Source organism: Mustela erminea, chromosome 8, assembly GCF_009829155.1.
Source record: "Mustela erminea isolate mMusErm1 chromosome 8, mMusErm1.Pri, whole genome shotgun sequence".
Lineage (NCBI taxonomy): Eukaryota > Metazoa > Chordata > Mammalia > Carnivora > Mustelidae > Mustela > Mustela erminea.
Window position 1 is genome coordinate 95035635 of NC_045621.1, and position 14676 is coordinate 95050310.

At 35.3% G+C, this 14676-nt stretch overlaps 1 protein-coding gene and 1 pseudogene across 4 annotated transcripts in view; one reads left to right on the top strand and one right to left on the bottom strand.

Annotated features, from left to right (window-relative positions):
- Nucleotides 1-14676, bottom strand: part of RAB3GAP1 (RAB3 GTPase activating protein catalytic subunit 1) — a 113828-nt gene that overhangs the window by 41226 nt on the left and 57926 nt on the right. For all 4 annotated transcript variants that reach the window (XM_032354077.1, XM_032354076.1, XM_032354078.1 and 1 more), the window contains 5 exons: nucleotides 12658-12757; nucleotides 9703-9784; nucleotides 5205-5273; nucleotides 3197-3270; nucleotides 332-424 (listed from right to left, as the gene is read on the bottom strand). In XM_032354077.1, the coding sequence (XP_032209968.1) occupies nucleotides 332-424; nucleotides 3197-3270; nucleotides 5205-5273; nucleotides 9703-9784; nucleotides 12658-12757 (418 nt within the window). The remainder of the gene's footprint in view (nucleotides 1-331; nucleotides 425-3196; nucleotides 3271-5204; nucleotides 5274-9702; nucleotides 9785-12657; nucleotides 12758-14676) is intronic.
- LOC116596897 lies at nucleotides 8581-8861 on the top strand (annotated as a pseudogene).

Genomic DNA, 14676 nt, shown 5'->3' on the forward strand with positions numbered 1-14676 from the left:
TTTTTCGGGCGCCTGGGTGGCTCAGTGGGTTAGGCCGCTGCCTTCGGCTCGGGTCATGATCTCAGGGTCCTGGGATCGAGTCCCGCATTGGGCTCTCTGCTCAGTAGGAGCCTGCTTCCCTATCTCTCTCTCTGCCTGCTTGTCCATCTACTTGTAATTTCTCTCTGTCAAATTAATAAATAAAATCTTTAAAAAAAAAAAAACAAAAACTTGTTTTTACAACTTAATTCAAATGTGAAAATAGATGAAAAGTTACCGGAAAAATGCCTAAGAAAAAGGGTTAGATGTTTGAAAATAACTTTAAAAAAAAGAAAGAAAGAAAACAGGTCACCTCTCCCTTCTTCCTCAAATGTGGATCGTCCAAGAATCTCATCAGTTGACTCCTTTCGACGGCAAATTTTAAAGAATTCAGTGACAAAATCACCTACAGAAAAAATATTACTCATTTTTGACACTTAACTAAAAGAAATCAGAACTACAAATTAAAATACATGTCTTTTCACAAAAGCTTTAAGTAAGATATGGTAGAAAAAGAAACCATTCAGTTTCTCCACCCAAGACAAAAATTAATCCTATTCCAAAAGTAACCTGTTCTTCCCTTCTCTCCATGTCCCAGGATATCAAAAAAGTTTTTCCTGAGAATTCCTTCTAGAATGAGAGGAAAAGTAACAGTACCTAGTAATAGTAAGCACTTACTATGTGCCTGAAGAAGACAAATAATTATCTGTTCTCAATGAGTTGTAGAAGTAAAAAGAATATTACTATATGCACATATTATCACCTTAACTGCCACCCTTCTAGAATTCTGAGTCCATTAAAAAAAATTAAAAAGAAAATCTCGTCCTTTCACGAAGATGGTGCCAAAGGCCAAGAAGAAAGCCGTTGCCCTTCCCAAAGAAGCCAAAGTAAAAGCTTTGAAGGCCAAGAAAAGCAGTGCTGAAAGGCGTCCACAGTCACAAAAAAAAGGATCCACAAGTTATGTACGTTCCAACGATCCAAGACACTGCATCTCCGAAGGCAGCCCAAATTACCTCAGAAGAGTGCCCTCAGGAGAAACAAGCTGGTTCACTATGCCATCATCAAGGTCCCCCTAACTACTGAGTCAGCCATGAAGAAACTAGAAGACAACAACACACTTGTAGTCATTGTGGATGTCAAGGCCAATAGGCACCAAATCAAAAAGGCTGTGAAGAAACTCTATGACACTGATGTGGGCAAGGTCAACACCTTGATTAAGCCTGATGGAGAGAAGGCGTATGTGTGACTGGCTCCTGACTATGATTGCTTTGGATGTTGCCAACAACACTGGGATCACCTAACCTGAGTCCAGCTGGCTAAGTCTAATTTTTTTTGGCCACAAAAAAAAGAGAGACAGAGAGACACACACGAGAGAGAAAGAGAGAGTGAGAAAGAAATTCTGAAGATATGTTTCTAGAGGATTAAGAAATCATGTAGCATAGTTATTTCAGTTTCAGCTGCATGTTAATCATACACTTCACTTCCTTTCATGTTAATGGTATACTTCCTAATCATTATTATAAGGGGGAAAGGTTGGCTATCTTCTGAAGAGTTGCAATGAGACATTTGTACAAAGAAATTAAAATTTAATAGGAACTGTCAGTACCAAAACTATTAGACAATACAAGATCGGAAGTATATCTTAAGTTTTAGAATTCACCAACTAGTTCTGAATAAATCTAGAACACTTTCTGAACCTCTTCAGAAAATAAGATAATCTTATAATTCAATCATATAAACTATATGATTCTAGTTAATTATTTATGACTATATAATCCTTTAATCTCATCATATAAACATATCAAAGAGATAGGGTGGGATCATGGGACAAAATATTAAAATGAGAATACTTTAAATTCTAAGGTCCTCTGCAATTATCACAGAAGTCAGTGGATGAGAAACAATACGGAACTAGGAAACAATTTAGTAAATAAATTTAATAACTTAATAATCCAATGATTTAACAAGAGAAACTATTTGTTGAGCATTTACTATACAAAAGGCACTGTATTAAATGTGATACACAAAGACACACATAATTTTATTTGATCCTCTCAATAACTCTATGCATATACTGTTATCTCTATTGTACTGAGACCTGAAGAAATTAATGAAACTTGTTCAAACTGGCAGACCTAGGATTTAGAATAAGGTCTAACCAATTCTTAAACTCTTGATATTAACCCTCCACTGTCTCCCTAAAAAATACCCCAAGACAAACTCACCAATGGCAGGAATTTTACCTTATACATCTTTGTATTCACCATTATGTAGTTAGCAAAAATGGCAAGTGCTAATTAGCATTTAATGAATAGCATATGATGAATTTTAAAGAACCCAAGAAAATAATACTTTAGAGAAATGCATCATTACTGTCATCAATAAATATTTAGTAACTCCATTAGTTGGATGGTAATATATCAGGTTATATGGAGTGAAGGTGGCTTATATGAAAACAGAAATGAACTATCTTCGCATGTACTAAATATAAGAGAAAAAGATGGAAAGACTCATTGAGGAGATGAGTTCAAAAGACTTCATGAAAGACACACATCTACAAAAATAATAAAAGAAAGAAATGCCAGACATGGGATATAATAACATTAACTCGAAGGCAAATCAACATTTTTTGTTATTTCTATTTATAGTATTTCACTTGATCCTCTATACCTCTTTCCCTCTATCAGAAAATGGGTTTCCAGATATGGTACAACTCTATGGAAGGGCTCTAATTAGACTGTCAAAATCAGCGTTCTTCCCTTCATATACCACAGCTCCAGAGGATGGCAAAAGGCACAAAGTGCTACACTAACAAGAATGGAAGATGCAAACTGCCACAAGAAGAAAAAAAGGGAGTGACATAAAAGCCTTAGAAGAATAAAACTTAGATCATGAGAAAATATGTGGGAATTCTGAGCTGTAGACTGCTTAAAACTAAAAGACAAGAAAGAAATCCTGCTAGTGCTATTCAAGACTTAGGATTCACTGCTGTTGACAAAGTTTTCTTTATTAGTGATATTTACCAAGAAGATCACAAATGTAAAAAAAAAAAAAAAAAAGTACCCTTTGATAGGTGAAATAAAGTATAAAGAATACATTCAGTCTTCCTAATTTGGAAGATGGGCAGACTGGTGGGGAAGGAACATAATTTCAGGAAAGGACCATAAGCATGTCTTACCCAGCAAACACTGAGGATTCTCAGCTTTTCGAACTCTAACAGACCAATGGGGAGCCTGAATAGGATCCAAATCACTAAAATACAAAACAAATATAAGATCCTAATTATGACAATGTACAACTCATTAATTTATCAAAATTCAGTCTAATTAATTATATAAAAGGACAAGCAATCCATCTTGCCTCCCTTAAACTTACTGTTATTCAGATGATCAGGCCATTTGGATAAGTTTTAAAAAACCCAGAATCTTAAGAAATCAAAGTTTATAGACAAAAAAACACAAAAAGAAAAACCACAATCAAAACAAAACAGAGGAGTGCCTGGGTGGCTCAGTGGGTTAAAGCTTCTGCTTTCGGCTCAGGTCATGATTCCAGGGTCCTGGGATTGAGCCCCACATCAGGCTCTCTGCTCAGCAGGGAGCCTGCTTCCCCTCTCTCTCTGTCTGCTTGTGATCTCTGACAAATAAATAAATAAAATCTTTAAAAAAAAAAAACAGAATAATCAAAACCCACATATAAAAATTTTCTGAACAGGCAACACTGATAGTCTAATAAAACAATTAAGTTTAGAAAACAGTAAAAAATGAGAAGAAAGCATGCACAATGATCTTAATCAGTTTTTTATAGCACTAACAGTAAAAACAGAGACTACTAAAATTTGTACAAGATCAAATGTGCCCTATTTTCTCAATTAAATAGGTTACACATCCACTTAATGGATTATGCAGCAATTTTAAAAATAGTAACACAGATCTTTATTTATTAGCATACACAATATGTAAAGATACATACCCAATAAAACAAATCAATAAATTTAAATTTTAAAAAGATGTGTTCCCAGGGGCGCCTGCATGGCTCAGTGGGTTAAGCCTCTGCCTTTGGCTCAGGTCATGATCCCAGGGTCCTGGGATTGAGCCCCACATCGGGCTCTCTACTCAGCAGGGAGCCTGCTTCCTCCTCTCACTGCCTGCCTCTCTGCCTACTTGTGATCTCTATCTGTCAAATAAATAAATAAAATCTTTTTAAAAAAAATGTGTTCCCATACAAAATACCAAATCATTACGTTGTCCATGTGAAACTAATATAATGTTACATGCCTACTACATCTCAATTAAAAAAAAAAGTATACTTCCCAAAATGCTAACTGGCCATTTCTTAAGTAATAGAATTGCATGCAGTCCTTATCTCCTTCTTTGTATCTGTCTAAATTATCTGATTAAGAAAGCTCATGTTACTTTTATCAACAAATACAACCCATTTATCATCAACAAATACAACCCACTTATTTTAATTACAACAAAAAAAGTGTCTTACTTCTCACTGTTCTGCATCATGTGTGATAAGGTACTAAAATTTTGTTCCTCTTTCTCCACATTCTTCCTAGATATTGTTTGCTATAATTTTTTAGTTGTTTTCATTGCAAAGGAGTATATGACGGGGATGTTTCAGTATTTATGACATTTAAAGTTCAAATATTACTCCTACATATTCTAATGACCATTACCTCTTCAAAATATTTTACCAAATGCTTTTAACTAGCTAAGAAAAGTTCAACAGAATTATGCACTGTATCCCTGCTTAAAGATACCTTTGCTAAAACAAAGTAAGACTGAGATTGTTCAGGGTAGGAGGGATGGTTCAATAGGTGATGGCAATTAAGGAGTACACTTGTGATAAGCACAGGTTCATGTATGGAAGTGTGGAATTACTATGTTGTATACTTAAAACTAATAGAACACTGTATGTTAATTAACTGGAATTAAAATAAAACTTAAAAAATGAGAAACTGTACATTATCCCTGAACTAAAGATCACATTCCCAGGGTCAACAGCTTAAAATACATCTCTAATACATGTCTAATCAGCCTAAGAAGTGACCTCTAAAAATAAAAAATCAACCAACCTAATTAGAAACTGACAAAAAAGGGAAAGTTGCTAACCCAAAGTTGGTGATTAATTTATTCTACTGAAATGTTTGAATCTCAGTATACTCTTCTTAACATACTTACGAATAAACATCATTATCCACAATGATACCTTCAGTCAGGTGAGGCCATGTAGTTGCTAAATGGAGTTCACTAAAACAAATAAAACATAAAATAGATCCAAAAGTTTTAATAGTATATGTATATCCTCTGACTCAGCAATTCTACTTCTAGAAATGTGTTCTAATACCAGAAATGTACATACAAGTATGTTAAAAGTGGTGCTATTTATAATGCAGTAAAACAGGAGATGACTAGTTTATTAGCAAACAGCAGCACACCCATATGAAGTTAATGCCTTGCAGACATTAAAAACACATACGATACATAATAGCCCAAAAGTGTAAATAACCCCAATATCTATCAGCTGATCAACGGAGAAATAAAATGTGGTATTAGCCATATAATGGCATATTCCATGCCAACTGAAAGTAATGAAATACTGACCATGCTACAATAGAGACGAACCTGAAAAACATTCTGCTAAGTAAAAGAAGTCGGATATAAAAGGCCACATACTGCATAACACAATTCATATGCAATGTCCGGAACAGGCAAATCCATAAGGAAAGAAGGTAGATTAGTAGTTGCCTAGAGCTGGATGGCCTAGGCAAGATCCTAGGGAGATCAGTGAGATGACAGCTAAGAGGTGAAGGGTTTCTGTTTGGGATGATGAAAGTGTTGTGGAATTAGAAAAGGATGATGATAGCTCAACTTTGGAAACACCAAAACCACTGAAGTGTATACTTTACATGGTGAATATGGTACATGAATTATATCTCAATATTGAAAAAAACATGTTATAGATCAGAGGTTAATAAACACTTTCTATGAACAAACACAGAGCAAATATTCTAGGCTTCTGGGACCAGGTAGTCTCTGTTACATTCTTGGTTTTTTCTTCTAAACCCCCAAAAATGTAAAAGCGATACAGAAATAAGCTAGTGGCCAGATTTGGTCCACAGGTCATAGTTCTCTGACTTTTTAATATAGATAAATTTTAAGTTCCAAAAAGTTTGCATGTAAAATAAAGAAAACAAGCCACCAAACATATAGAGGATGACATACATTATAAAATATACAAACATACCGAGGGAAGAGTTATCATAGCAGACCTGATACTTAAAAAAGGTCAACCTACAAGGTTCACCTTTGGATTGCCTTCTGGGAACTTAGATTTCGGGGGGGTTCCTATCATTCATTGATAAGAGTAGCTCACTGTGCCTCCAACTACTGGTGCAAACAATATGGTTTATGCTGAACACCTGCCTTCCTTCTGGTACATGGAGAGAGTGCCTAAGTCACCAGCCTCAGATAAACACACCACACACTGAGCCTCTAATGAGTTTCCCTGGTAGAAAGCCTTTCATACATGTTGTCAAAATTCACTGCTGTGAGAATTAAGTGGTCCTGAGCGACTACACTGGGAAAGGAAGCTGGTCCTTGGTTGGCTCAGGACCTCACCCTATGTGCATTTTCCCTTTGCTGATTTTTACATTATACCCTTTCAATGTAGTCACTATAGCCATGAGCACAATTAAATGCTGTGAGTCCTCCTAGCAAATCACTGAACTCAAGAGTCTTGCAGACAGCAAGCTGTCATCAGTGACCATCTATGCGTAGTGGGATGACTCCACATTTTAGAATTCACTGTAATAACAGGGCCAGAATTTATAACAATATAGTATAACCTTGGTTAATAACTGGACAACTAAAAAATAATAATAATAACTGGACAATTAGCCACCATTGACTCAAGCCTATTTTCTGAGCTGGATCCTACAAGGGTCCCAATTAAACCTCTCTGTGTTACCAAGTACCTCTTCAGTAAGAGGATTTTTTGCCTGAATTAGTCACAGTTGACTACTATAGTTTACAACTAAGAAACATGACTAGCAAATATATGATTTTTGCCTCTTTTCACGTTTTCTAAATTTCCCTTACTTAGCATAAATTTATTACTTTCATAATAAAACAAATTTTTAAGGTAAAAAAAATGACTAGACAATACGTGATACTAAAGGACATAAATGATTACAAGTTTAAAACTCTAAGCTCTGAAATAATTTAGGTATTAACCTCAGATTTAGTTCCTAAACTTTTATGACTATGTTCTCTCCTCACCTTCTAACAACAGAACAACTTCTTTGACAAGGAGAGGACACTGAAAAATGCCTCATTTCCTCTTCTACCATCAAAGATTCCTTTTCAAAAGCACTGTGCATGCCCACAGCATTTACTAACCACCATGTGATTTAAATGGTCTACCAAATATACCATCTCACCCCCAAATTATTTTTGTACTCTTCTTCGATCATCTTTTTCTCTTGCTGATTCCTCACTGCAATTTAAAATTAAGAAATATTTAGTTACTAATTCCTTCACATTTCTATTACTTGGTCAATTTTATTCTCTCTCCCTAAAATTTTCTCTAAGCAGGATCTAATGAATGAACCAGCTGGAGGGCCACAAATACACCATTTCTCCCTTATTTACTATGCCATGATGGCCACCTTCTTTATCCTCTGATAAACTCGCCAAACTCTTCCTGCAATTACACAGGCTCTTCATTCCACCTGCAAAGGTAATTCTCTCTCTTTCTGCCTGGCTAAATCCTCCCTAACTGAGACACTTCCTTTCAGAACACTTTCCTGATGGTATCCCAATCCAAATTAGTTTCTCATTTTAATGTTATTATAACCTGTACATTTCCTTCAAAGTACCCACAGCTTGTAACTGTACACTTATTTAGATGATTGTTTTGGCCATTTCCTTCAATCAGACTATAAATGCCAAGAAGCCAGAAAAATGTTTTATTTACTTCTATATCTTCCTAATTCATCATAGTGTCTACCACATATAATAAATATTACAAAAGATACTTATTTTTTTTTCCTTGAGTGATTTTAAGTTTAAAGTTTTTTAAATTTTATTTTCTTTTTTACAGTGTTCCAAGATTCATTGTTTATGCACCACACCCAGTGCTCCATGCAATACATACCCTCCTTAATACCCACCACCAGGCTCTCCCATCCCCACACTCCGCTCCCTTCCGAAACTCTGTTTGATTCTCAGAGTCCACAGTCTCTCATGGTTCGTCTCACACCTCTATGTAAGAGTATTAAGAATGTATGTATGGGGCGCCTGGGTGGCTCAGTGGGTTAAGCCGCTGCCTTCGGCTCAGGTCATGATCTCAGGGTCCTGGGATCGAGTCCCATGTCGGGCTCTCTGCTCAGCAGGGATCCTGCTTCCCTCTCTCTCTCTCTCTGCCTGCCTCTCTCTCCATCTACTTGTGATCTCTCTCTGTCAAATAAATAAATAAAATCTTTAAAAAAAAAAAAAAAAAAAAAAAGAATGTATGTATGCCCTTTGTGGACGTGATTAATCTCCCCACAACAACATGCCACTGGCATAGAACCTCCTTCATTCGTTCCCGGAAGAGAAGATTCGGAAGCACAAGAAGTGGTGCCTGGTGCAGAGCCCAAATTCCTACTTCATGAACATGAAGTGCCCACAAGCCTACAAAACCACCAAGATCTTTAGCCAAGCACAGTTTTGTGCATTGGTTGCTGCTTGTCCTTTGCCAACCTACAGGAGGAAAAGCAAGGCTTACAGAGGATGCTCCTTCAGACAGAATCAGCACTAAAAGCACCCTGAATCAAGATGAGTGGGAAACCATACCAATAATCACATTTTTGATACCAAGAAAAAAAGGAAGGAAGGAAGAAAGAGAAAAAAAAAGAAGGTATGGATGTGTGTGTATATATTTTTTAATTAACCAAACAGTTTAAACAAATAAGACAGTTTCTGAACCAGGACTATTTATATTTTCCAAATATTTTGCTCTCAGTGATTAAATTTTCCAAGTCTTACATTTTCTTATAAAGCAAAATTTTCTTCAAGTTCAGTAGCTCTTCTAGAAAAGCAGTTGGGTAACCTAAGATGTTTGACTTATGCCTTAATTTGTACATTTGGAAAAAATGGTCAGGAAAGATGTAAACATTTTGTTAATTCTCCATTTTGAATACATTAAAGTTTGTTATATATGACATTCTCTGTGCTTTTCAATATATAAAATGTTTCCCAAAAAACAGGCCAAGAATCACTTCTATAAAGAATAATCAGTAAGTGGTATATACATATTTTATGTATTATTTAAAAGTGTCTTTTATTTCTAAATTACAGAGGAAAAACAACAAATGGACAGATTGTTAGGTGTAGGTCTGCTTCTGGTATTATACTCATTCCAGAAGGCTACAAAGCACAGTAAAATCAGTATTAATAGAATTTAAAAAGTCAGTCCTTGGGCGCCTTAGTGACTCAGTCAGTTAAGCATCTGCCTTTGGCTCATGACTTCAGAGTCCTGGGATAGAGCCCCATATCGGGCTCCCTGATCAGCAAGGAGTCTGCTTCTCCCTCTGCCCCTCCTCTCTGCCACTGCACATGTGCTCTCTTCTCAAATAAATAAAATCTTAAAAAAAAAAAAAGTCCCATAATTCAAATGATAGATTGAAATTCCCACCTTATAGGATCTTCACAGGCACCAAATGGTAACTTGCCAAACTCCAAGCCTCCAACTTCTCCTCCTACAAGGGCATCTATATCTAAACAAAAGAAGTAATTTTCCATTACTCAGCAAAAAATGAAGAAATAAGAATTTAATTTAGTTAGGTTAGCTCTTTGAGAGAGCATAGATTTACACGTGCCTCTATCAAGAGAATACACAGAAAGTTAGAGAGCAAACAGTCTTTAACTAGACTGCTTGTAATACAAGCATTTACAATAAACAGAATGTTATAATAAAAGAACAATTAATTCCTATTTGTACAGTGTTTCATTCAAGCCAAGCATTCTATATTTTACCCTTTTGAAATACTCCTTAAATAATGCTTGAGAGAATATTAATCGTGTAATTTTTTTGCATTTTCTAAGAATGTGATTAATATAATCTAAAAGAAAGATTATTCAAATATTAAAAAATTCAATCACCAACCTACATTCATCAGTTTTGCTGTCAATAATTTTTGAATAGCCAATTAGTTATCATTAATAAATTTTTATTTCAGTTGGTAATACACGGAAATATTTAAAGTTCTACAAAGAATTTCCTTTCTGTTATGAATAATATCTGAGATTAGAGGAGAATGTAGCAAGTAAATCACTCCCCTTAGCTCCACCCCTCTTAGCTCCACCCCTCTTAAAGAATTAATAAACACTTCTAAAAGACATCAAAAAGATTTATTTCTCTTTGAAATAATTCAGATGGTTGCTTTTCATTATTTGCACTATAATGGGAATTCTACAAATTAAAGTCTATTATTAAGTTATGAATATTCCCCAGATTTGCTAAATCATGTCTGACAATTATCTACAACCTAACTAAATTAAAATTAGTCATTAAATATGTCTCAATTACTTGATTCAGTAAATTTTCTCAAGTCAGTATCATTCTACTTTTCCAACTAAAGAATCCTTATAATAGTAAAAATTGCAATGACTAGCTTTATCATAAGATGTGAATTTTTAAGAGCTTCAAAATGTGTAAAAAGCATATTTTATAAATAAGCTAAAAATTATTACTAGACCATAACTGTGCAAAAGTTTTCATTCAATTAAAAGTTCCGAAGTGGGGCATAAGAGTGGCTCAGTCAGTTAGGCATCCGACTCTTTATTTTAGCTCAGGTCATGATCTCAGGGTTGTGAGACTGAGCCCCATGGCAAGCTCCACGCTGGGAACGGAGCCTGCTTAAGATGCTTTCTCCCCTTCTGACCCTCCATTCTCTTTCTCTCTTTTCTCTCTCTCTCCCTCTCAAACAAACAAAACAAAACACCACACCCCCACAAAGTTCAGAAGCAACAGTGTGGAATGAAAGTATCATGGGATTTGGAGTTTGACCAGTGTTTGAAAGCAAACTTTATCATTTGATGATGTAACCCTGGGCCAGTTACCTACGTTCTCTAAGACACATATATTCTCTAAGAAACATTAACACCTGTCTCACAGATAAGTGATAATTACATGAAAAAATATATAAAATGCCAAGCAGTGTGTGTCCCATATTACATGTTCAAATCCCTTTCTTTCCTTTATAGGAGAAAATAGTAAAAATTTATAGTCTTCAAATCAGTGAAGAAGATGATTAATATCTTGTTCACCTTTTAAAAAGAATTGGAAAGAGGCCTTACTGGCAATCAAAATTATAATGCTAACATTCTGGCTCTTGGGCTTCCTCTTAGATCACTATAGACTGTATCATCCTGGGACATATTTTAAATTGACTAATAAGAGAGTAGTCTTTGAAAAAAGAAAAGGAGAGCAGGAATTGAAACTTTCACTGAGAAACTGGTTAAAATTATCTAGAGGACACTGTCTGGAAACTAAAATTACCAAAATGAACATTTGAGTCTTTCTTCTACTTTAATTCTCAGCTTAGCTTTTATTTCCCTTTGCTATACTTTAGTTGTAGTTCTTGTATTGTACATTAGAATTTCAAATTATTCTGTGGTACATAAATAAAATACCGACAGCATATATAACTACCAAAGGCTAAGGATGTACTACATTAATTCTAATATCATTCCAAAACTACCAATTTTCCATCCTATAAATAATCAACTACTTGGAACAAAATCTGTAAAGAATATTGTTTTATTCTGATTTATTTTTCTCTGAGGGAGGTAGAGTGAAAAATGTTTTCAGGCTAGTAAAATCTGTGTAATTATAAGTTTGTATTACATTTCTTATTAGATATACTTGAATATAATTATACTTCTATGTGAGAGAAACACCCAGGAACCAAACCCTCACTTAATTAGGCTATATGTTCATAAAGTGAAATTTTCTACAATTTAGGTAATGTCTTGTTTACACCAACAGTCCAAACATCAGCCCATTATAGGCTAATAATTAATGATTACTGAATGAATCCGTATATTAGTATATATCGCTTTATGGCTAAGCAGGTAAATTGATTTTAATCACATCAAAAGCAAGTTAAAGTAAAATATTCTAGAGCTCTACCCATCATAAGTATATGTGTATATAAAAATTTTTTCTCTCTTTTCTGCTTTCCTTATTTAGCACTCTTCTTCAATCTCTACTTTCCATAAGGTTCTCAGCTTATGAGGGTGGCTTCTGTTATTACAGTCTAAAAACAGACATTTTAATCATTCACTACATACTAATTTGCAGCACATGATGTTCCACAGCAGGGGAATGCTTTATAAATAATGTTAGCTTTCAAAGACAGATTGTCACATATAGAGTAATGCTGTCTCTGGAACAAACTTCAGAGATTTTTTCAAGAGAAAAAAAAATGATAAAGGCAATGAAATCAGCAATACTGCATTCAGAATGAATCACAAACATTTCAAATTTAAAATACTTGAAACACACTGTTAAATAAGTTTAGTTTCTGAATGTATTTTCTTTTCCATTTATATTCAGTAAGTTAAATATACTCTTAAATTATCTCACCTGGAGGTTGCTGAGGCCAAAAATACTGCTGCCAATCCTGAAGTACATACGTAAAGCGAATAGCAATACTAACTGGAGGCAAAGGAGTTAAAGGACATCCCTAGGAAATAAATGCAAAGACAATATCATATAGCTTAAAAAAAAAAAAAAAGTGTTGCAAAAATAATGCCAGAGAGAACATGAAGCCGTTTAAATTACTAACTGGAGGACGGCATAGGTGAGTCAGGGGTTAAGCCTCTTGACTCTTGATTTCAGCTCAGAACATGATCTCAGGATCCTGAGATTGAGCCCCTTGTGTCTCGGGCCCAGCTCTGCATTAAGCCCATGTCAGATCCCTGGGTTCCCCACTTAGCATGGAGGCTGCCTGTCCCTCTCTCTCTCCCCTTCTGTCCCTCCCCAAGCTCATGCTCACTGGCACTCTTGCTCTCACTCCAAAATAAATAAATCTTTTTCAAAACAAATAAATAAATAAACCGCTACCTGGAAACAAAATAAATACTCCTTCAAAATATATTTAACAACTTCAATTATACAAATATAATTTCCTTCTGATATGAGGAATTTGAGAGGCAGGGGAGGGGGCCGTGGGGGACAGGGAGGGAAAAAATGAAACGAGATGGGATTGGAAGGGAGACAAACCATAAGACACTCTTAATCTCATGAAACAAACTGAGGGTTGCTGGAGGGTTGCAGGATAGGGATACGGTAGCTGGGTTATAAACACTGGGGAGGGTGTGTGCTATGGTAAATGCTATGAATTGTGTAACTCTGATGAATGACAGACCTGTACCCCTGAAGCAAATAATACATTATGTATTAATTTAAAAAAAGATAATATATTATTTCTTACTATTCTGCTCAGCCATAATGAATGTGAAAAAGAATTCTGAAAAAAATCTGATTCATTTTTTAAATAAGTGAAACTATTATAAAGTAGGAGATGATGTCTCTTCATCCTTTTAAATGAAAATAAACTCAAATTAAAGCCAGTCTTGAATATTTAACCATAATTTTAGACTAAGACAAAAGGTCACTCATGCAAAATATATTAATGAATCAGTTAACAGAAAATTTAGATTCATCTTTACCTTCATTAAAAATCTTGAAAATTAATATCATCTAAACATCCTATGATCTCAGCTTGTCTTAATAATAGTTAACCTACATTAATGTGGAATAGGACTTAAATATGAATCACCTATAGATCTTGGGAAACTATAAATTCAAGAGTATTCTGCATATCCAACCAGTTCCCAGGTGTTGCTGATACTGCTGATCAGGAGGAGAAAGATACATTTACTCAGTAGCAGCATCTATAAATGTCACTAGAGGTTTTTTTTTTAAGATTTTATTTATTTATTTGACATACAGAGATCACAAGTAGGCAGAGAAGCAGGCAGAGAGAGGAGGAAGCAGGCTCCCCGCTGAGCAGAGAGCCGAATATACGGAGCTAAATCCCAGGACTCTGGGATCATGACCTGAGCTGAAGGCAGAGGCTTTAACCCACGGAGCCACCCAGATGCCCCTCACTAGTAGTTTTAACCAAATACAATCTAAAGTCAAAATACAAGGTGGCTGCCACCAAAAAAAGATAATTCAGTTTTGGGCTGCTGTGTCCTAGACAAGCAAGGTAAGATTCTGGCTGGTCAGGAATAACAGACTTCTCAGTCAAGTGAGGATATTAGATGAGTGTTCACCCGTAAGATACAAATAGTCTAAAACCCCTAACCACGTTGCTTTGACACATAACCTCTGCTCCAGTTACACAGCAACACAGATAAATATAGAAAAGATAACCAGAAAGGAATACTTAGGATCAAACATGACATAAATACATCTGTCTGGGCCCTTGAAAAGGTACACAAAATCCCAAGTTTTAAGTGGGGCTTAAGGCACATGCCTGCTGAATTCTGGATGTGGAAGAAGGCAATGACAGCCTAGAATTACAGACTGTATTAAGTGGAACTGCAAGTTCAACTCTGCCCAGTCTTGCACTGCAAGACTCTTTTTTTTTAATGG